This window comes from Coenobita brevimanus, chromosome 27, assembly GCF_032717465.1.
Source record: "Coenobita brevimanus isolate Jiangsu-jjx chromosome 27, ASM3271746v2, whole genome shotgun sequence".
Taxonomy (NCBI): domain Eukaryota; kingdom Metazoa; phylum Arthropoda; class Malacostraca; order Decapoda; family Coenobitidae; genus Coenobita; species Coenobita brevimanus.
The window spans coordinates 20,103,685-20,128,295 of NC_136980.1; the positions used below are offsets into that span (position 1 = coordinate 20,103,685).

Sequence of the window (24,611 nt, forward strand, 5' to 3'; positions counted from 1 at the left end):
TAATTTTTCTATTTCTTCCTTTTGCAAGTGCATCTGTTTCTTAATTTCATCAATCTCATTTTGAAAAGCCGTCTCAAGCCTGTGTACTCGCTCAACCAGTTTGTTATGAGTCTCCATTTCAACCAGTTCTTGGTAGAAATCATCGTCCTGCTTTCTACCTTTATCCCTTTTCTTTTCCAAATTTGCTTTACTAAAGTATGTGTTCATGTTGCAGTACTAAAAGCACATATGGTACTTACATTCCCTGGGGCAGATTGTAGACTAAACAACGATCAGCTGACTGTGCGCATTCTTACTCTAATTTGTTTTCTTTTCTGTTTGAACAAGTCTTGCTTTAAAACTTTTTTTTTTTTTTTTTTTATTAGAACACCATTTGGTCTAACCTGGTACAGAGCTTGACTCATATAAAGATAAAATTGAGTAATGCCTCTGGCCAAGTTGGCCGTGTATGGAGCGATGTCGGCGTGCGTCTGGTCTCCTCCGTGCCTTGTGTTTGTGTGTGTGTGTGTGCTGTGTGTGGTTGTGCATGAACAATATCGTCCGTCATTAGCGAGAATTAAATACAAATTTAATTTTACTGGAACAAGTGATCAATGAGTCATGCTTAAAAAATTTTCGGTGCCTCGATTGCTTTTCAGCATAGTGGAAAGGTCTTACGGTAGCCATAAGGCAAATTATATTCTTGCTACCTCATGGTCACTGTGTTCTTCTACCCTCAGGCATTATTTTTAGATCTTTCAGGCTGTCATTTTCAGCTTAAGGCGGTCCTCTCGAAATGTAAATAGCGCTAGTCACTTTAAATAGCTGATGTTCAGAATGATCCTGCTTTCAAGACATTAACTCTCTAAGGAGCAATGTTACAAACTTTATAAGAACGGAGGAAGGAAAACACACACACACAAAAAATACTTAATACACCAGATTACATGTGTCCTCCATTCGTAAAAGAAAAAAGTATCATTTGGATTTGAACAGCTAAAGGTTGAAGTTTGGAGGGAAACAACTCAGGGGAAGCGAGTTCCATTGAGATGCAGTTCGGGAAATAGCGGCCATTTCCAAGGATGGGTGGAAATAGGTGTGATATCTAATGTGCATGTAGTGTGGTGCAGACAGTTGAAGGTAGAGGTATTTTGAGAGTATGCTGGCTTACTCACTGTGTCAGTGAAAGCACGGAAAATGTTCAGCAGTCGGAGACGATCAGGACCACGTCCTAAGGGCTGGTGAAACGGTAACTCCAGCCTTCCTTGACACTAGCTTGCCATCCCCCTCAGGACTACCGCCCTGTTCGACTGGTGCTACAGTCTACTCCCTATAAACCAGCCAGTTTAATTCGGCTGATACTCTTACCATTTACCTGTACAGTGTTAATCTCGTCAGTCCGTTGACTCATTTTTGCTTTTCCAGAAGTGAGAATCAATTTCTCTCTCTCTCTCTCTCTCTCTCTCTCTCTCTCTCGGTTTCTTTTTGATGTTCCACCCAACGTTCGTTGTCAAGGCCTCATGACTATTTTGGGACCGATTGGCCTGAAAGCTGCGGTACGTGTACGGCACATGGACCAGGTATTTCCAGACTTTTACACCACTGGACCATCAAACTCCCATTTTGGTTGTATGGGTACTACACAACGTAGTAAATTTAATGATTTTTTGGACTGCAAGAACCATTTAGTTCGTAACTCATCATAAAGCAAGCTGAGACTGACATTACTTTGAGTGCGTGAATATTTCAGGATCTTTTAATTTTATTTATGTGTATATACAGTATATATATATATATATATATATATATATATATATATATATATATATATATATATATATATATATATATATATATATATATATATATAATTTTAAAAAAATGAATGAACAAAGATGGAAGAAATAAATAAAATACAGAAAGAGAGAATGTTTATATAAATTAAATAAAGAACATTTTCATTAAAAATGAAAGAAGCCAATGAATGAATAAATGAACGAATGGTAGAGTCAACAACGAACGAAGTAAGGAAGCTTGAATATGTAATCAAGTAGCTACACAGGAAGATACTAAGACCACACACATCTGTCGATTAATAATTATAATAAAAAAGGCATTAATGATAGCAGGAAGCCATGTTCCATATTCGCAAAGGTAAAACCACTTCACTAAGACCTCTTCACTACAAAGACTTATTTTTTTCTTGTTACCGCCAGGCCGTTTTACTCAATTCAAGTGATTTCTTGTATTAAAATGCGAGATGAAGACCGTCTCTAACCCCATCCATTTGAAAATCCCACCTAAGCTACATAAAACAAACTCTTCGCAGGTGAGAACTATATATGAATATATCTATCTATCTATCTATCTATCTATCTATCTATCTATCTATATATATATATATATATATATATATATATATATATATATATATATATGATAAAGACGACGGCATGGCAGTTACCTTAATTTAGGAAACACACACACACACACACACACACACACACACACACACACACACACACACAAAGGCTAGTTCAACCGAACTTCGGGTTTTCGATATTTTTGTTGACTGTACTCACTAAATCTCTGGGACAGTGTTTCTTTTTTTTCTTTGGGTATACGCACCCCATAGGAGTAAGAAATATGAAAGCCTGGGATGTGAAATATGATTACCAGTTCAAAAACATATTTAGATAATTATGCAGCGCTCATATCTTTAACGAATTATGGTGTCACCTATTTACTGTTTTCCTCCTTCTGTTTGTGACCACCAACTTACCAGCGCTCCTACACATCAAAACAAAGACCACGCACCTTCTGGATGTAAATGATGACAAGTGTGACACCCGCCTCACTTCATAAAAATCACTGATGAAATGACACACTCAGAGGGAGTCTGTTTGTTGAACTGGAATATATCGCGAATAAAGTTGTCTCCGGCATTTAACTTTTTCAGTCTTCACCAAACACTTCTTGACTTATTGCATCACTGGAAATCAGTTTAAGTTCAGTCATTCTTATTCTTTTCCTAGAACCATTTCACTTCTCTGTGTGTATGTGGAGAGGAGATAAGTCTAAAATGTTGAAAGCCAGATATTAAGACAGTTCTGACATGGGATGCAAGAATATAATTTGTCATCTGAAGGGATGTATCCATTGAATAAATAGAGAATTTAGAATGACTGGCAAAGAAATAGATATTAAACTCATCACTTGTAATATGACCCATGATTATTTTGTTATTATCACTAATCCTTTCAGTTGATTTTTTTTGCAATTCCTTACCACTCGGGCGCGGCGATTGCAGCTGTATTATAAGGACCTCACGATCTCAAGGCAAGAAATTTTGGTATGTTTGCAGCACATATAGTTAAGTATTAAATTCTGACTGCAAGAAGTGAGTGGGAAAAAATTATTTCTCTTTGGGGGTATTTAACCCGTACCGCGCTGGGCAAAAAAGAAAAGTGGTACCCCCTCTATGCCGGCCGATTTTTTTTTTTTTTTTTTTGGGGGGGGGCTAAATGGGCTTAACACATCAATTAAAGATCCCTGGCACTAACAAAAGTAAACACTAAAGCCAGAAACTTGGTTCAATCAAGTCAGGTTGGTGCCACTCTACCTGTGAAATCTTCAAGGTTACTGAGAGAGCAGAACGGCTGCGAGCTTGAGAAGCGATTTCGAATTTTATTTTCTGGCCAGATGGGCTTAATACATTAACATAAGATCCCTGGCAACGTTAAAAACGTCGCCAAAGCCAGAAAGTTGGTTGAATCGAGTCAGGTTGGTGCCACTCTACCTGTGAAATCTTTGAAGTTACTGAGAGAGCTGAGCGTCTGTGAGCTTGTGAACCGATTTAGAATGTTTTGTGGGTAAATGGGCTTAATACATCAGTATAAGATCCCTGGCACTAATAAAAGTTATCATCAAAGTCAGAAAGTAGGTTGAATTGAGTCAGATTGGTGCCACTCGACCTCTGAATCTTCAAGGTTACTGAGAGAGCAGAGCAACTGTGAGCCTGTGAAGACTCACTCCCACGAGCGTAGCAAAGATTGTCTGATGTTAGTAAGATATGTTATTACCTTCCCATTTACTTCGATTGCTTGCAATGACTTCTCAAAACTGCAAGATGTAGATCTACGTCACCGGCGTTTTTGAAGGGGAAGTTGATCTTCGTCGCTACCGTGGTATGGGTTAAAGAATCGGCCATGTCGCCCACGGCAATCTGTTTACCAGCGATCTCTCCGAATGGCCGCGTTGTTTACCAAACATTGCGCCGAATGCACACGTCAGTGTATCGTACATACTGGAATGTTCGCAAGGAATGAAAACACTAAAAACTGCGTCAAAGCAATGGGAAACTTAACGATTTAACCAAACTTAACAGATCCTAATGTAATCCATCTTTTAACAACCACTTTTCAAATTTAACAACCTGTGTTAGGAATGTTTGATATGGGCAGGTACTGCTTGACGTTGGCAGAACATTTATGCATTTTAAGACCTCATTTACAGTTTTCGGAAGTAAGTTTATAAAAATGCCCGGTGGCCAAGGTAATCCAGGAAAAAGAAGAGCAAGTAACCTATGAAAGACCCATTTCAATAGAGAATATGGGAAGGCCGAGCCCTTATGGTAAAGAATGAATGATATATATTTTTTCGGTTTAGGAAAAACTTCCCGTATTTGAAAAGTCTAGTAAAAGTTGTATGTAACCTCAATAGTTGGGGATGCGTACGAGTACCTTAAAGCTGAATATGACAGCCTGGAAATTAACATATAATTCTGTACGCCGTGTGGTACCCTATAAGAGGTTAAGAGCCCTATGTCACCCTGATAAATTATTGTTTTTGAACTTCTTCATCCTGAAGACGTAATTTTTATCTTATTCCTTCTACCAGGACATTATTTTACTCAGTTTAGGAGAGTGTCATAATTCTGAAGCGGTTAATGACAGAAATATCGAGTTGTTTCTCCTTAGGAGAATAAATTTATCTGGAAATTGAATGAGAAAAATAGAGAAGTAGTCTGATGGAGGGAATTAACTTCTCCAAAAGGAGGTTCTCTTAAACTAAGGAAACTCACGTCGTAGCGGCAAAAATTAAGTTCAAATGACATGGTCTGACTGATGTGGATAACCGTACACAGACGATGGACCACATAGCCTCTCACGGTATTGCTGTGGTGCTGCTGTGGCGCATCACGCTGCCCCTTAACCCGGTGGACAAGGTGCCAATCTTCGTGTCTGTCATGGAGTGGGCAGAGCAACATCTAGAGGCCACACTACACAGGAACGGCATCCCGGAGTCTGTTCACCTTGACCTGGAAAACATCGTCTGTAAGTATTATACTGATTGTGTGTGTGTGTGTGTGTGTGTGTGTGTGTGTGTGTGTGTGTGTGTGTGTGTGTGTTTATGCAAGGAAGAAGGAACCAAAGGCCAAACGCCGGCAAGATTGTTCCTTCCAAGAAAAAAGAACAAAAACAAGAGAACAGAGAGAAATTCAAGATCCCTTTACCATGTGTTGGTAATTTTCCGACTTACACTCCCTGGTAGCCACAGAGGTATTCGGTTGCTGGATGCATCAGAGAAAATGCATGGCAGAATATTATGAGAGGGTGAAAGAATTCACAGAAAGGTTAGTGTGTGAGGAGCAGGGTGCATTCCAGGAGGGTAGGTGATGTGTTGGTCAGATACTTATGCTAAAATATCTACGAGAAAAGTTTTTGGACGTGGACAAAAAATTGTTCAAAGCATGTGTGGATTAGGAGAGAATATGAGGTACAGTAGATCGACAGGCACTGTGAAAGGCATATCCCCACTAAAGTCCACCCCAACACCAGGGTACGATATGTGAAAATGGGCAGAAAGGAGCCTGTTATCTCAGGATGTGGCATGCCTAAATTTTGTTTGACGCAGTTTGAAGTCATTACACTGTTGTATGGTGAAATAATCATTGCAGATAGCGATACATAAGAGGAAAGTTGTTTTCAGAATGTTTGTTCATATGTTTCTAAATCAGCGTTTCTTAAAACTTTTAAGGCAAGCGTCCTTTTCAGGAGCCATATATTCGGCAGACCCCTTTAAACTGTATACACTCAAATACGTCATGGTTTCATTACCAATTGTTTCACAGTTCAGATTTTACTACAGTCACCTCTTCGCCTTCCAGTTTATTCGTGTCTCGTCAAAGAGATCAATCATACTGGTTTTAGAGGCATGTGAGCGAAGTGAAATCTCTCTCTGATGGTTTGGTTCTCTCTGATAGAACATTTAATGCTGAATACCACCTGGTTAATATATATAGCTTAGGAAGGACTTCTGCCCTAAATTGTTTTAATTAACGTACGATTATATAGATTGATAGATAGATTCTATATATATATATATATATATATATATATATATATATATATATATATATATATATATATATACAGTATATATATATATATATATATATATATATATATATATATATATATATATATATATATATATATATATATATATATATATATATATATACCGTATATTCAGATCAGTTTCATTTTGTTTAGCAAGTAATACAATTGTACTGCCAGAACAATCCAGAATATTTGTAAAACATACATAAATCTACAGGAAGGGTGCTCATACCTCTCCGTCCGCCGCAGACTGACATTGACAAGACAGCCTCACCCGGCTCCGTTATTCCCGCTTCCTTTTTCCTACAGAGAGGGATGGCATACTGTCTTCACAGCTCAAGGGCTCAGGGAAAACAGTATATATTTCATCATTTTGTCATAGTTTTTTTATAATCTTGTCGCTGTGGTAGTGAATATAAACTAAAAATGTAATTTAACAGAATATGTGAATATAAAATCCACTAAATGAGATAAAGTGACAGCGATATATGTCGACTGCAGATGCAGTTCTTTTTTTATAATTATAAAATGCAGGTATTACTTATTTTGCAAACCAGAGTTGTTCGGCAGCCCCCTGAAACATTCCACGGACCTCCAGGGGTCTTCGGAGTTCGGCCTACACATTAGGAAATACGATTCTAAATGCATGGTGCTTACAGCGTCAGGATACTTTGTGGTAAGACTGTACTAGGAATAATTGGGACAGAGGATAGACTGCAAAAAGCTGTCTATTGTAAGCATCACGAAGTATGTGCATCTGCAAAGCTAATTTATGTGTTAGTGAAAGATACAGCTCTGCTCTTCGATTGAAATTGCAGAATCTGGCAGAAAGGTTTAGTGGTGTGTGTGAAAGACGAGATTATAGATGAATGTAAAGAATGGCTTCGTGGTGGTTTTTGGTGGAAGCCCAGCGACGAAATTATATTTTGAGACCAAGAGGTAAGAAAAAAAAATGTTCAGAGGATCAAGCTTTAAGGAAGTACTGCGAACACAGATGGTAGTATTGGAGATAAATTGAAGGAGAAGATGCAGCAAATCAATCAATCAATCAATCATTTCCTGTGGCACCCTCGGGGATGCATAGGGCCTCGATGAACTCACACCACCACATCCTATCTTGTGCTAACTCCTCAAGATCTCCCCAACACTCATCTCCAGCTTCCCGTCTCATTGTCCTCACCCACGTCTCTTTTGGCCTTCCTCTACCTCTCCTACCAAGTGCCACCCACCCTGGTGTACCTCGTACTATTCCCTGTCTCCTATACACATGTCCTAGCCACTTCCATCGTGAGAATCTAACATATTCATCGATCGGCTGCACTCCCGTTATTTCTCTAATTCTACTATTTGGTATCCTTTCCCACCACTTAACTCCTAATATTCTTCTAAGTGCTTTATTTTCAAACACCAAGAATTTATTTTCCATAGTCACTGTGCTGTACCAAGACTCGTGTCCATAAATTAAGATACTCCTAACCATTACCTTATAAAGTTTGATTTTTGTATGCACAGAAAAATTTTTATTATTCCAAATATTTTTAAGCATTCCCATTGCCTGATTAGCCTTCTTTAACCTTTCCTCGAATTCAAAGTTCAAAGAACCATCCTTGGCTAAATAAGTACCTAAATATTTAAACCTATCAACTTGCTTTACAACCATACCTCCAATTACACATTCCTGCCCATTTTCCATATTCATATTGATTATTTCAGTTTTTCCACAATTAATAACCAAACCCACCTTGCGACCTTCACTCACCAAACAGTCCAACACTCTCTGCAGCAAAGAGGGAAGAAAAAAAAAATGGCACGAGGATTAAGAGTAATAACGAGAAACGGGAGTACTATTGAAGAAAGCATTGCATAAATACCACTAAAATTCCCATTCTGTTTATCTGTATGCACCCTCAGATCAGCCGAAACGATGCATTACTGAGCAGCGGCTTTGAATCAACATGCCTAAAATGCGTTGACTTAAAGAATACGTAAAAAGAAAAGGATATCATCGGCCTCCAGTTGCCAAGAATGTTGTTAATGAACACTCGTCCATATGCTATATTATGCGGTAAATGTGGTGGAGCATTTCCGTGGAGTTTCATGTCTGCCCGCGCGCGCGCGCGCACGCACACACACACACACACACACACACACACACACACACACACACACACACACACACACACACACACACACACACAGCGAGAGAGAGAGAGAGAGTTTGTCTGTCTGTCTACCTGTTCTCTTTTCCAATCAAGGGGATGCGTATAGAGCTCATTTAACAGCACTGACAGGTGTAACTTCTTACGACGAACTTGAACATTTTAAACGTGTACATTACGTATGTTAAAGCAGCTCCTCTGATGACGAAGATTATAACTGATCATAAATACTCAGGGCAACATGGTGGAAAGATGGTAGCCAATTACTGTCGAAGTTTTTATTTCTATAACTATATTATTAGCTAAGGCGGGTTGGATGGGTAGACAAATTGGTGGGATGGGTGGGCAGGGTTGGTGAGTGGGTGGGTAATGGTAAAATAGGTCCATGGTTGGAATAGGTCCATGGAGAATACAACCTGGGGAAATGGGCCCAAGGAAGAAATGGGAATACCAGGGTCTTCTCCCACATGGAGTGGCCGTCCAGGGTCCCAGGTAATACGCGATCATGAGGTTTTACCCAGCCAGCCCCTGGTACCCATACTTGTTAGATCTAAAATTAACGTACAGGAGTGAAATGCTGCTAGTGCTTGAGTGAAAAGAATCTTGAAAGGAAGGTGTTCACATTTACCTCTTAAAGGACTGTGTGGTGACATGAAAGAAGTGATGTACAGATAAAATGATTCACGAAAAAGAAAAAAAAAAGTACTGTGGAGGTTGATGTGCAATATGAGAAAATAAATACACTCGGCGTTGGCTGAGTAACTAAACGAACCGAAGTGAAATACTGACCAACACAGAATAAGATAGTGTAATATGTAGGAGAGGAGAAAAGGAAGACCGAGAATGAGATGGATAAGTGTTATGCGAGATTATGTACAGGAGGCTGGTGTGTTGAGGGGGTATCGTTAGTGTTTATGGAGAAAAACGCCTGCAGGTACTTTTGTTAAAGCTATCCCCTCACACGATGCGGCGTCAGGCAGTACATAGACATATATACTCCATCTCGGTTAGAAAGAAAAAACTGTGTGTGTGTGTGTGTGTACTACTTCAACAGTAACCTTTACGCCGTCTCTGTCCTACCGACTATAGAACTGAAAGTTACCTCGTTGTCATTGTTATCATATTCTTGAACAACCAACAAATGTTACCAAACATTATGAAGAACAAAGCAACACAGCTTGCAGATCGGTAACCAGTGGAATCATTGGTTGACTAAACGCACTTCAACTGCAGATAAATCGTTGTGCCTTTGTAGCACCTGGTTTCCTGGGTCTGAGTTGAATCGTTACCAGTTGATATGAATGGATCTCACGGAGGGTTACCACAGTAGACTGTTTATTCAGACACCATGGTTTGAATATATATATATATATATATATATATATATATATATATATATATATATATATATATATATATATATATATATATATTGTACATACTAGTATCGTCATAAATACGAATAAGTTGGTTATCAGTACTATATAGTCTAATTTTCGATTATTTGGTTGTTTAAGTAAAATTTTGCAGTTTACAATTTTTTTTTAATACTATAATTCAGTAGTAGTTGGATTAATAATTACTACTATGGTTAAAGCATGATTTATCATCGTCGTACAGGAAATGAAGGAAGGAGCTGGATGCAATTTAATTTTTGAGCAAGAATAATGTTATTTTGCTTGAAGGCAAAAAAGATACCAGTGAAAGCACAGGACATTTATTTTTTTATTTTTTTATTTAATTATTTGTTTACTTACTTATTTCTTTTTTTAGATGTGGGAGTAAATTGGACTTGTCAACGGACCAAGAGAAATTAGCAGAGTTGGCCACTTACTTTTTTGGTCAGTTTTCCACTATACATAAAAAATTTCCATTTATTGGATCATTGGTCATATCAGTGTGTAAAAATTCACCATAGAAGGTGTAAACTTTTTAAAAATCAGCGGCAAAACTGGGACAAAGTCCTTATATATGGACCGATTTTGATCAAATTTTAACTGGAGATTCCTCTGAGCCTGGCACATATGGATAGGTGTCAAAAGTCAAAAACTCAGGCCACTAGGTGTTGCAGTAATCTGATATATTTCGAAAGTTTGCAAAAACTCAGGAAAAAAAATCTACGGTATAAGTGGGATAAAATCCGTATTTATGGACCAATTTTGCTCAGATTTTAAATGGAGATTTCTCTTAGCTTGGTCCGCATGGGAAAATATCTAAAGTCAAATATTCAGGTGACTAGGTGGCACAATGTGCTTATATATTTTGAAAGTTGGTAAAAATTCCTACAAAATCAATTGGAGGCGTCCATGGGGTGAAACGCTGGTCACAGGAGCGAGGTGGCAATCATTTTAACAACTTCAACACAAAATTCTTCAAGTCAAGATGGTAGTCACCTCGCTCCGGTAACCAGACGCCTCCACTTGATTCTCTTTTCCCTGAGATCCACCAGTCCTCATCCCATAGGCATGCTTTATCATATGCCAGCACTTTGGCCCTATTACTGACCGTCCAAAATGAATGGATTAATAATTCAATCATATCTTGAGTCTAATACCCCACAAAGTCGAGATAAACTCGTGAAAATAAAGCAAATACTCTTGTTTGCCACACTTGACTTAAACCCTAGGCAAACCCCCAAATTTGACAATAAAATAATAACCTGTTGTGCATTGCACAAGATGTGACATACCTGGAATAAAATACCCTTCCTGGTTGAAAATAATTTGGTAATGTTAGATCTACCATGCGTCGATCAAAGTCTCTTTAGAAACTGCACCCTATGCAGGATAACGATGAACTAAAAATGGAGCCATAGGTAAACTCTGTACAACTGGCAGAGAAACACATAAATTATAATGCAGTGCAATGAAGTATAATGATGCCATTTGAATGCTACATACGCTACACCTAAACATGCTGCTTACTCCATTGTGGCTATACTGTTTATACAATAAAGATACTCTTCACTAGTCATCAGTACTTTCATCACGTGTTCTGAACTCTATGACGCCATATCTATTGTTTTAAGACTGAGCTTTTCCATATATCAACTAATAGAATCATTAAACAAATAGTCTATCTATCTATCTATCTATTGCCAGACGCCTCAATCCCGTTTGGGGTGGCCACAAACAAATCGCCTCCACGTCGCCCTGTCCCCCGCCATTTCAATGCCCTGCTCCCAACTCACACCCCCCTCTCTCATATACCTCTCCACCCCATCCCTCCATCTCATCCTCGGCCTATCCCTCCCTCTTCCCCCCTCCACCTCACTCACATACACTCTCTTCGTCAGTCTCTCACCCTTCATCCTCTCCACATGGCCAAACCACCTCAGTGTGTTCCTCATAACTCTTCCTATTACATCCACATCCACACCTCAGCGCTCCTTTATATCCTCATTCGTCAGCCTATCTCTCCATGTGACTCCACAGGCTCCTCTTAAATAAATCATTTCCACTGCTCTCACTCTTGACTTGTGTCCTTCCAACAACGTCCAAGCTTCACTTCCGTACGTTAGAGTTGGTATCACAATACTGTCATGTAGTAACTTTTTCACTTCCATGCTCACTTCCCTGTTTCTTATCATTGCTTTCAAAGAACCAGCAACCTTTCTTCACTGCTGTACTCTTTCAAGCACTTCACCCTCCAAACCTCCATCCTTACTCATCACACTACCCAAGTACTAAAACGTACTCACATTTTCCAATTCCTCACCATCCAACATCGCTGTACATTCACTGACTTCACCTCTCTCAAAGACCATCACTTTACTCTTCCCTACATTCACCTTTAGATTCCGTTTCTTACACACTCTTCCAAACTCATCCACCAAGCCTTGCAGCTCAAGTAATTATATTTACAAAATACATAACAGTTCTCCATTCATTTATTGCAACTGGCATCATGAGCAGTCAGATGATCAAATTAAGCAATTTCACTTTTATGCTTCAGGATGGGACTTCTGACTGAAAAGCAGAAAGCCTTCAGTGAGTGCATGCCATCGCCAACGCCAAGAAAATACACTATTTATTTCTGCTTCCTGATCCATCATGATCCATCCCAAATACTAACCAGACAAAATACTTTTCCGGATTTACATAGTCAGTTAATTCTACGGTCTTAATCTAACCTATTGCAGTGTCACATGCAGCGCATACCTCTGCCCAACCACGAAAATCTGGCTCTTTTCTATATCCGGATCGACCTCAAATCCTAGTAACCTCCTTTTTGACCATGTTCTTCTCTGTCCGCCGGATTTCATTGAATTTTGACAAGAACTTTTTGAGATATCTTGTATACAATCCGATAAACAGGGGACGATTACATAACCTCATCCAACATTGCTATTGCAGGTAATAATTATTTTATCATACTAGGGCTGCTTTATTAATATAGTTAAGGTTTTAACGGGTGGATATTTCTACCGTGACACTGGGCATTGTAGAAGCTTAGTAAAGTTTGTTGAATGTAGGTCAAATGATCAAAATATTCCTTCCCCAGCCTGAGATCAATTTGGCACCTTTTCCCGTTTCAAATCACTTGACAAACCACCTCCCCAAAAGCTAATTAATCGGTTTCTCTTATTTCGCAGTTCGATTTACAAGTTCGAAATATTTTATAACACATCCCTGATTTTTACCGAGGATTGTCTGTATTATCCACAAGATATTTGATTAGTTACCGTTAGGAAGGATAGAGAGATAGGAGAGTGAATGATGCATCCGTGAATTTATATTCTGGTTTATTGTACCTGTTACAGTGGGTGGTCATTCTGCGGGGAACCACGTGCTGGTGGAGTACTTGAAGAGCACGTGTGGGAAGGTGCAAGGACAGGTGCTGATGAGCCCTGTGGATGGCATGGACCCCAATGGCACCATCCCGGAGTTCTGCATCACCCCCGGCCAGACTCTTAACTACAACACACCCTCACTCCACCTTGCCACAGGACTCGACGCCGTTCCAGGTTAAATGAACCATTTTGGCTTTTTACAATATCGCATACGAAGCAAGAGCGGTTGTTATGTTTTGCTCAACGAGTGTGTGTGTGTGTGTGTGTGTGTGTGTGTGTGTGTGTGTGTGTGTGTGTGTGTGTGTGTGTGTGTGTGTGTGTGTGTGAAACAAGTCAAAAAGTTTTTACCTGGTTTTAGGGACTATGGATCAGCCAAGGGGTTGATCTTTTGTTTTTTAGAATAATAGCTCTAAGGTCAACGTTACTGTGCTGTGTCAAAGCTTGTCTTAGAAAAAGCAACTTAAACAACTTTAATTTAACTTAGACCAAACTTGCTAGAAATGTAGAAGGTAACACAATAATGATGATATTCAAGTTTAAGAAAAATTATTCAAAGGACAAGGTCAAAGTTAATCCCTTGTGCCTGTGTGTGAATAAAAAACTGAATCAGTTTAGTAATTTTTTACCAAACGCGTGTGCCTATTCCACCTATATTATAACAAACTCACGATCTCAAGTTAAGTAATTTTGGTACATATGCAACACAGATAGTTACCTGTTGAATTGTGGTTGCAAACGAATGATTAGAAAAAAAAAATACAACAATTATGTAGGATTTAAGGAAGTTGCCAGGTGGCCTGTGGCAGTGTTTACCGACAATCTCTCCGGCTGGATGCGTCGTTTACTAACTGCCTGTCCAACCGGACGTGTCAATGTACTGTATCTCATGTCAAAGCACTGGGAAACTTATTGATTTAACTAAATGTAACTTAACCAAACCAAACCTAAGCCAACCTACCGTCACGTATTTGAAAGCCAGCCTTCAAATAAAAATTGCACGTCAGGAACTTTAACCCGTACTGTGCTAGCGATGTAGATCTACGTCCCCTTCAAAAATGCTGATGACGTAGATCTACGTCCTGCAGCACTGAGAAGTCATTGCAAGCAACAACAGTAAAATGGAAGGTAATATCGCATCTAGTTAACTTCAGACATTTCTATGCTATGCTTACAACACTAATTTAGGAGCACTGGAGATGCATGAGTCTTCACAGGTTTACAGCCACTCTGTTCTATCTGTATCTTGAAGATTTCAGAGGTCAAATAGCACCAATTTGACTCAATTCAACCTACTTTCTGGCTTTGTTGATTACTTTTATTAGTGCTCGGATCTTATGTTGATGTATTAAGCCTATTTACCCCCCCTCCAAAAAAAAAAAAGAACTAAATCAGTTCACAAGCCCACAGATGCTCTGCTCTCTCAGTAACCTCGAAGATTTCAGAGGTAGAGTTGCTCCAACATGACTCGATTCAACCAACTTTCTGGTTTTGGGCGATTACTTTTATTAGTGCCACGGATCTTATATTGATGATTAACCCTATTAACTAAGAAAAAAACTCCAAATCGGCCGGCATAGAGGAGGGGTATCATTTTATTTATTTATTTATTTATTTTTTGCCCAGCATAGTACATGTTAAATATACTCAGATACTGGGAAACGTCGTCAGAATATTTATGCATTTTAAATCCTCATTTATCGTAGCTTTTAGAGGTAAGATTATAAAAATGCCCAGTAGCTGTGGTAGTCCGGGAAAAATAACAAGCAACCTGCACAAGACTCATTTCAATAGAAAATATAAAATATGGAAAGGCAGGGCTCGTTTAGTGAAGAATTAATGTCAGTTTTTATTTTATTCTAAATAAACTTGATGGAAGGGTTGAAGACCACTCAAAAGGTTGACTTGTTGCTTTGGAGAGCAACAGGTCAATAATCAAGATCGAATAGCAAGATCAACATAAACTTTTTTTTTTCTATCTGCTTTAGATTAACCTTTATGGAAGAGTTCATATTAATGCAGGAATAATGGGATTCAGTTTTGTGACCAGTCAGTCAAAGATAAAGGTCACATGGAGAGGTGAAAGTTATGTCATTTGGAGAGGTCAAAGTTCATTGTCACATGGGAAGTTCATCTTAAATAGTTTTGATTCACTTTGGATCAAAGTTGGTGGAAGGGTTATTGGTCAGACAAGAATAAAGAAATTCAGTTATCATAGCTATCGGTCAGAGGTCAAGGTGACAGGGCAAAGTCAAATATCCGGCCCCTAGACCAAATGGTGGGCGCAGGCGTAATACTCTCTAGTGCTTTTCTTTTTTGCTGTTGTTGTTATTAATGGGTTCATTTAAGGAGTATACTGTAGTCTGCCTACTGGAAGATTGCCAGACAAAATCCGTCATTAAAGGTAACTTCCTACCAAAGACGTTTAAATTTATAACATTAGTGTCGAGATTACTCAGTGGGTTTTTGTTAGTAACATCACATGATATATATATATATATATATATATATATATATATATATATATATATATATATATATATATATATATATAAGAAACAAGGATACTTGTAGCTAAAAGAGGCTACAGAATGTATTTGAAACGACAGCGCTGTATCACAGCCACTCATACTTTTGACAGTAAGAATACATGACTGAATGTAATAAAGCATTTTAGTACTTTAATTTGTCAACATACCTGTTATGTCACCTCTTGTTAAGCTCTTATTACAAGTTATGACAGACGAGCTGGGATCGACTAATACTGTATGAGAAATATTTTTCATTATAATAATTCAATATATCGAGCATGTTTAAGGGTAACCTGGTGCTGGAAGTGAACTTGATATAATGTGACGTAAGTTGTTCAGTTTCCTCATCATCATCCCGAAAAGTAGGTGGCAGAAAGAAGGGCATGGGCAGCTTGAACTTGCAGTCCACCAAGTGTCCATCCAAATGAGTCTGAGGCAACGACAACAACACCAGCAGTGAGAGATATAGAGATTTGTTATTTAATGGACAATTTTGAATGAAATTTTCAGGTTACTTGCACTAGCGGTAACAGGGTGATCAATGGTAAGGCCCAGATTTGACGGGTCCTGGTTCATGACAACAAGTGGACTACTCGGACTTCTCGTTCTTTGATGCAAGGTGGTCTAGTGGGTTAAAGCACACTGAGCGGATGTGGTGCAAAGCTGTGTATTTCTGATTTGTGCTTAGAGGTTATTACTCATAGAATACTACACATGTTCGGTGACTGGTCACTCTCAACGTAAATGTCAGATTTACGCAGCCTAATTCTTAGCTCCTGTGATCTTAATAGGCTAGTAAAGGATGGGATGATGACACATATAGCATACTATGAATTAAGCTTTTGAAATATAATTCAGCCAAATGCTTCAGAATGTTACTGTACTGTACTTAATCAGTTCTTGGCACAAATTATAACTTTGCTATGTAGTGGGTATGATCTCACTGATCTAATTTTCATCATCAATAGCAGTTAGGCTATACATTACACAGGAATGACAGACTATTTTTTCAAAAATCTTCATTCAAAGTTTTATTTTCATTAGTTAAATTATAATCATCTTACATAACATATAATGTTAAACCTATCCACACATTATTTTTTAATACTGTATATCGAACTTTAATGAAATATATGTGGTCAAGTATTCTGTGCTTATAATACCACTGAGACCAATCATTCATTGCGCATAACACAAGAGTTCTTTGGCTTCAGTCCTTGACTGGCAATATTCAGTTTGCTTTATAATAGCTATTTAAAACCAACTGTCATGAAATTTGTTTCACTTGCAGACAGATTAGTGCGTTATTAAGCTGAGAATGTTTCAGATACATTGGTTGAAAGGTATATGGGGAAATATAGGCCATGTCTTAAAAAAATACCTTCACCAACTGCAGTGCTTACATGAGAATTTTATTTGAAAGAATCCTGTTCAACCTCAGCAACGAACATGCTGTCCATCTGGTACCTTGAAAACTGCTTGCTGAATTGGTGTGAATTTGAGAAGCACGCGCATCTTGCTATTCACATTCAAAGCAGACAATAAGATGGCAGTTTTTTAAAGACTTTTTAGAACTTGTCTGTCCGTGTCTCACTTCCTATGTGCTTTAGGTTATTTAAGCATTGTGTTGCTTATTACTTTCTCTCCTGCTATGTGCATTTTGTTTCAACATATTCATTGGGTGCTGAGAAGGGATAAAGGAAAAAGGTACACTCACCCAAAAATGTATCGGCACTCTTACAGCACGTATCATTCTGAAACATGGATGAAGCATTGTGGTATATGGGGCATCCTGTAGTTATAAGTGCAAATATTGTCTTTGGTAATTATTAGAACTCAAAATTACAAAAAGAATTACATACTGGATGGTATATGTTTTAAGGCGCCACATTTATAGACTCATGTGTGTCTGTGGAAGCTGCTCATTTTCACGACTATCGTACTCTAAGGTGCCAATACTTTTTTGGGAGGGTGTACATGTAGTAGTATATTTTACTGGAAGGCCCAATACAAAACTGTGTGAATTCAATACCATTATTACATTTTATGATATAAATATGGAGTTTACTTATTCTTCATACGAAATTGTAAAATATGAATATGTAAAAAAAAAAAAAAAAATCTTTGCACATACAATAATGGGAAAAAAGAGAAAATGCGCATGAGTTTTTCGATAAATTACTGTCGCAACTGACTAATTTACCTTTAATCACTTTATCTCCCTTGGATATTGCTGTATTTAATTACCTGCTTGTTCCGTGTGGTCCACATCATTGTTTCTATACATGTGCATTGCATATCAATATTTTTATTGGTGGTATATGAATTTTATCTGATTACTGTCATTTGATATTACTGGGGTATTCAGGTAATTTTATTTAATTACTTTTTTTTTTCCATTTACTGATATCCCGTCTATATTATCGTAACAGTATTTCAGGCTGCAAATGCGTAAAGGAAGAAAATATCCATGGCTACTTCCGGGTGAGAGAAGGGGCTTGGATCCAGACATCACATTCGTCAAAGCCTTAACTGATCGGGAAGATAGCCATTTAGCCATTTGTGTATAGTTTTATTTCTCATTTCACAAATGGGTTGTTTCCTACAATTTACGTACATCTCTCTCTCTCTCTCTCTCTCTCTCTCTCTCTCTGTATATATATATATATATATATATATATATATATATATATATATATATATATATATATATATATATATATACACATACACACTCCAATAGCCGTATCTCATATTATCAGTATAAAACCAGCCACTACCCCCTTCCCCAGAAACATCTGCCTGTTCCTCTGATAATATCTTAGGCGCAGTTCTAGCTGAAAAGGCAGGCTTGCTGACTGTAACAGTGGAGTGATACAGGACAGGTGTACTAGTATTAGCGGGGGTATTTTTACAAAATGTCGGCGGGTCTTCTGGAAGATCGATAGCCTAAAGTCAGCTTTTACGAAATTCAAAATCATAAGCTGTTCCCTGCTCCAGCGGGAATTTGAACCTGGGTCCTCTCTACCGTATGAGCCACCGCCTCCCCCATATCATCATCATCATCATCAGCCGTTTGAGTATCCACTGCAGGACCGGCCTATCCAGACCGAACGATACAGCCAATGTATCTATACCAAGTGGCTTAGGCTGTCTGGTAGAGATTGTATGTAGGGTGAGAAGTGCTTGTAAGTGTAACTGTAGTGTTGGAGTGGCTTTGGATGTGTGTGTAGTCTGTGAACCAAGTGTAATCAGCCCGCGCAAGCCGACTGGGTGCAAGCATACTATACAGTGTGCGACACTAGTTCAACTACAGTGCCCCCTGTGTCCACCAATGTAGTACATGGCTGGGTGAACACTCCCAAAGTTTATTACCCTGGCAGGGCGCGAACCCAGGTTCACCCGTGTACGAAACGCACACTCTACCACTGTACCACAGAGTCTCTCTCTCTCTCTCTCTCTCTCTCTCTCTATATATATATATATATATATATATATATATATATATATATATATATATATATATATATATTTGCTCCATCATCAAGATAGAAACTATGCTCATGGCCAAGCACTGTTCAGAAACAATGAGATGTAGAATTTCGTGTGCTTTCCATTGGTGATTTCATATAATTTTACAGAGCATACAGTGCGGTTGTCAATGAAAGAAAAAAAAAAAAAAAGGAAAATTCAACAGAACTGACAAAGCATGCCACCTGAGCCAGATGAGTCTTTCGTCTTTCTCATTCCTAGGAAGGGTAAAGAGTTTGACGATTCCTCTTTTTGTAGCAACTTACAGTATGTTCTACTATTAGGCACTGGAATATGACACTAATAAAAAACTTGACGTTTTCCACTAGACCAATTATATGAATCTGACAGAAGTACCACTTAGCTGAAAACTGGAACTTGAGAACATTTTCTGTGGCAACAACTTCAGTAGTAATATTTAAAACACTAATATCAGTAGTAACATTAACAACAACAACAACAAGAGCAACAAAAAGATATTGACAATCTGATGCATTTAACAACGGTGTTTATCTCATCACGAAGGCTTATAATCCTGGCACAGATTATATTAATCTACTGTCCTAAGACAGCATAGCATCGTTTGGGTTACCACAGTTACCTCCCCTAGGTGCTGTCTTAGGTACAGTACTTGTTTTCACCCAATAAACACAAATGGTGAGTGAACACCTAGGTCACGTGGAAACAGCTCCCGCTGTGACACAATGCCACAGTCAGAGATATGGCTAACTGTATTGTATGGGTAGAAGTTCCCACTACGATAAATTTACACACACGCACACACACACACACACACACACACACACACACACACACACACACACACACACATGTATATATATATTAAATGTACTCAGGGAAGCTTTTAGAGAAACAATAATTTGGGGATTATTATTGTGTTGAATCTCCCCTCAAGCCACAAATGAGGTTAACCTGATGCCCTCTCTGTGATTCTGCCAGGCACTCTGGTGGACTCGGTTTATTTCCATCTTGTCCCTGTTCAATCTGTTACGCAGGAAGATAAGTGCTTCACAAAAACTATTTGTCTGCCTTATTGATCCTCACGTCAGTAAGTCTAAGACTGAGGCCCTATTCTTCCCAACAGGCCCGACCGGTTTCGCCTGCGCTCCGGAGTGGCTGAGCAACAACAGGTTCTTCAATGCCCTGGACCCGGCCTCACAGCGCTGGTCGATCAACGCAACAGAATTTGGTCATGGAGATTTCCTTGACCCCTTTTTTCAAGAGGTCATTGAAATAATAAATATCTGTGCATTCAACAAAGACGCTACAGATGATGAGTTGCTAGCATATAGGAAGTTCGTGGCGGGGCAGACGACAACCTTCATAAAGGGTGAGTGAAAGATCTCTTTGTGTTGATTTGCATTTATCCCTTCAGACCAAGAATGCCGCTGAATGGTTTATTCTATTTACCTCCAGATGACTTTATATATCTTAGTAAGTACCCTAGTGGTGACGGGATTAGGAGAGGCTGTATCTAACCCCACCAGGTTTAAAAGGTTTAGTATGGGATTAATGAATGTCTGGTAAACCCTCCAACTCAAAAAGTAATCTTAAGTTGAATTTGGCTGGTAGGAGATAATACAGAAAATGCATCGGACTGACTTCATGAACACTTCTCAGAATTTAATCATCAGTGCTGCTAAACAGGATGGTATTATTTTCGGCAACCCATCCGACATTGTTGCGCGAGATTCCGTGTGTGTGTGTGTGTGTGTGTGTGTGTGTGTGTGTGTGTGTGTGTGTGTGTGTGTGTGTGTGTGTGTGTGTGTGTGTGCGTGTGTGTTTTAAATCCTCCTAGGATAATTGGTGGATCTGAATGAAGCTTTACAGGTGAGTTTGTCTGGTTACTGGGAAGGTCTTCCACTTCATACACTATTCCAACCACGAGTTAGTTAAAACTTCTCAGAAAAAAGGAGGGCAGATATGGCTTTGATATATTAGTCCATGTTGTTCAGTGAATTCTAAATTGTAATGGGATATTTGGGAAAAGGGACTCCACGATTCTTGGAGGTAAGCCCCCTCCCCCCCAAAAAGAGAAAAAAAATCAAAAGTGAGGGAAAGTGGGCACATGGTTTTCAACGCCACTTCTCAGGTCAGCTCGTCTGAGTCCTTGGTAATGTGATCTACTATATATAGAATTTCCTACCATTATATTTTGGGGTCAGTTCCCCTCCAAATCTTATAAATGACCCCAAATAGGGGATGGAGGGTAAATTTCGTTTTGGTATCTTCGTAAATGCAATGACCCTCATCCGTAATGACATATTTCGAGAGCGTGACACCATCCCCCCCCCCTCCCGTTACTCATGAGAAATCATCCCAACAACGAAAACGGTAAGAATCAGGGTATATTGAATGAAACTTTCGAGGTGAGTTAATCTGGTTAATCCGAAGATTTTGCACTATGTACAATTATCCAGCCACGATTTTTAGGCGAGTCAGTCCCCTCACCTCTTTCAAAAATTTCAGAAATTATGAAAGGACGGGAAATGCGGCTTTGATACCTTAGTACATGTTGTACAATTGATTCTCGTCCGTAATGCGATATTTGGGGAGTGTTTTCCTGCCCCCCCCCTCAATGATTCTTGGGGGGGGGGCAGCTCTCTTCCCCTAAATAAATACGATCAGACATAGGGAGTTTTCACATAGATTTCAACGATATCAGTATCCATACCGCAGGTTTGGGTATGCAGTTTACACGTTTGCTCTAAATGTACGGGAAGAAGCTGTACATCTACTTTATTATTCTCAACTAGTCCGAATTTTTGATATTTTTGATACATAATGATAATACACTGTTTTGCTTCATTAGTTCGAGAGTGTCACATATATATTTGTCCTTTACTTTATTTCCTGACGGCTTTATTCAGTTTCACCAGATTTATCCAACTAGAGAGGTTAACTAGACTCTTTACTAACTCCTTCATCACCAGGGGGTCTCAAAAGCTGAAGAAAATCGTGCTGACAGCAGCATGAATAAACTATTAAACTGTGTCGTCGTACAATACTGGTTAATTTGGTAATTTTGTTGCTGATTCAATCTCCATTTCCTCTTAAAAATTTAAGATACATTGTTTTTGTGATTTACGTTTGACTAACCTTACAAACGTTCAGTTAAAGATGTTCTCACAGTTGATTTGTTTTGCATCTCAGCGCTAAGAGGTAAGGGACTCAGTAAGGATTCTGTGGCAGTTCTCTAATAATGCTGAAGTTGACGCTTATGTCGTTCACCAACATCACCGTCAAATTTCAGTCTGAAAGCAGAACAAAAGAACGAAGCTTTTATTAGCAGTAAGATTATTTAAAATAATTAATTATGTGTGCAGCCATTACAGCAGTATGAAGGCTTGCTGTCAGAGCGACAAAGATGGAAAAATCTTGCACCGTAAATATGAGGGATCTTCAAAAAATTATATAAATTCATTCATCTCTCCAATATCAACAAGAAACGACCGGAATAAAATATGCCAGACTAACCAACCCTGACTATCTTAGAATAACATAATAATTTCCAACAGTAACTTTTTTTTTTTTATAAATAACAGAACGGAGGAAGGAAAAACAAATGAGTAAAAAAAAAATAATCCATACACCAGATTACTGGTGTCCTCTGTTCAGAAAATATCTGTAACAGTTAGACTTGAACAATTATGGGTTGAAATTTGGAGGGAAACAACTCTGGGGAAGCGAGTTCCAGAGAGATGCATTTCGGGGAATGAAAGTATTCTGATAGGCAGAAGTTCTGCAATATGGCTGAGTGACATTCCAGTCATGAGCGCTACCAGATGCCCGTGTAGCACGAGGGAAGGCATGGAGAGGTGGTACCATGGACGCAACTTCGTCTGAGCATTTGCCAAGAAAATATCTGTAAAATAATGCAAGGGAGGCAAAATTCCTTCTTACTTGCAGGGGAGGTAGTTTATATGTAATGGCAGGGTTGTTAATAATTCTAACAGCTTTATTCTGAATTTTGTCTTGTTGTCTTAATGCAACCTCTCCACAACCATTCCACATGGGTGAGCAATATTCAAGCTGAGAGCGCACATGACTCTTATAAATTATAGCTAACTGCTCATAGGCGAAGAAGTTACGGACTCTGTACAATAATCCAAGTTTCTTTGAGGCGGTTTTAGCAAGTGATCTGACATAATTTCCAACAAAGAAAATAAATAGCCTAGAGAAATTTTTCGGTGCTAAGTTAACACGACACAGATCTAACCTAACCTAACTGAAAAATCCAAAGCTAACCTACATATCCATACCTTACACACTAGTCCTAATCTAATACATCTATTCCTAACAATCGTAATATAACCTTACATTATATCTAGCAGAGCAAACCTAACCTTAACTGACAAATAAACTATGACGAGGCTATAGGATTCGCCATCACGATCGCCACGAAAACTTTAAAAAATGACAAAGGACTCCTTTGACAGGAGCACGCATCCCTGCCGCACTGTAATGGGATAAAAATAATTTCCGGTTAAGCACTTTAAACCTTTTAGCCTGGGAATATATTTCTGATTATGTTCTTGCTCTCTCATGACGATTTTATTTGGTTTGAAACAGACCCTTCAAACTGGAAGGGTTCGACATTACCTCAGTGAACCCCTTCAATACGGGACGCCTTTCATGTGTAATAAAATCGTCCGGTAGCTGCAAGAATAAACTAAAAAGGACGTCACGTGTGTGTGTGTGTGTGTGTGTGTGTGTGTGTGTGTGTGTGTGTGTGTGTGTGTGATGGTTTGCTCTCCCCCTACGGCTATTCCGGTACGACGCAGGTACACGTTCGAGTAATACTCACCTGTTCTTTATTTCTGAGCATGCATGCATGCATGTAAATATAAGTATATATGTAGTGTTTTGCCCTGACCCCTATATCATAATTACTGCTATTCCGGCACGACACGGGATAAGCAGCCGACTGTTATTCTTGTGCAGTGCTTTTCTGTGTGAATGTATGTATGTATGTATGTATGTATGTATGGAAGTAAGTAGCAAGGTCCCAGACTTCACACACACACAACTATAAGGCCAGGATCCCAGCCTTCAAAACGGTAAAGTGGCTCAGTGAGGGAGTGAATGAGAGTGGCACAGTGAAAAACGCACATCATTTGGTCACCAGTTTGAATGACAACGAAAAGCAATAGCAACGAAACACAACAACAACAACTGTAATAATAACGTAGATGTG

General features: G+C 38.8%; 1 protein-coding gene across 1 annotated transcript in view; it reads left to right on the plus strand.

The window, feature by feature from the left end:
* The window catches only part of LOC145394489 (uncharacterized), a 65,723-nt gene that overhangs the window by 35,819 nt on the left and 5,293 nt on the right, over positions 1 to 24,611 (plus strand). The window contains exons 3-5 of the mRNA XM_080268338.1: positions 5,126 to 5,315; positions 13,305 to 13,508; positions 20,499 to 20,744. Of these exons, the coding sequence (XP_080124464.1) occupies positions 5,126 to 5,315; positions 13,305 to 13,508; positions 20,499 to 20,744 (640 nt within the window). The remainder of the gene's footprint in view (positions 1 to 5,125; positions 5,316 to 13,304; positions 13,509 to 20,498; positions 20,745 to 24,611) is intronic.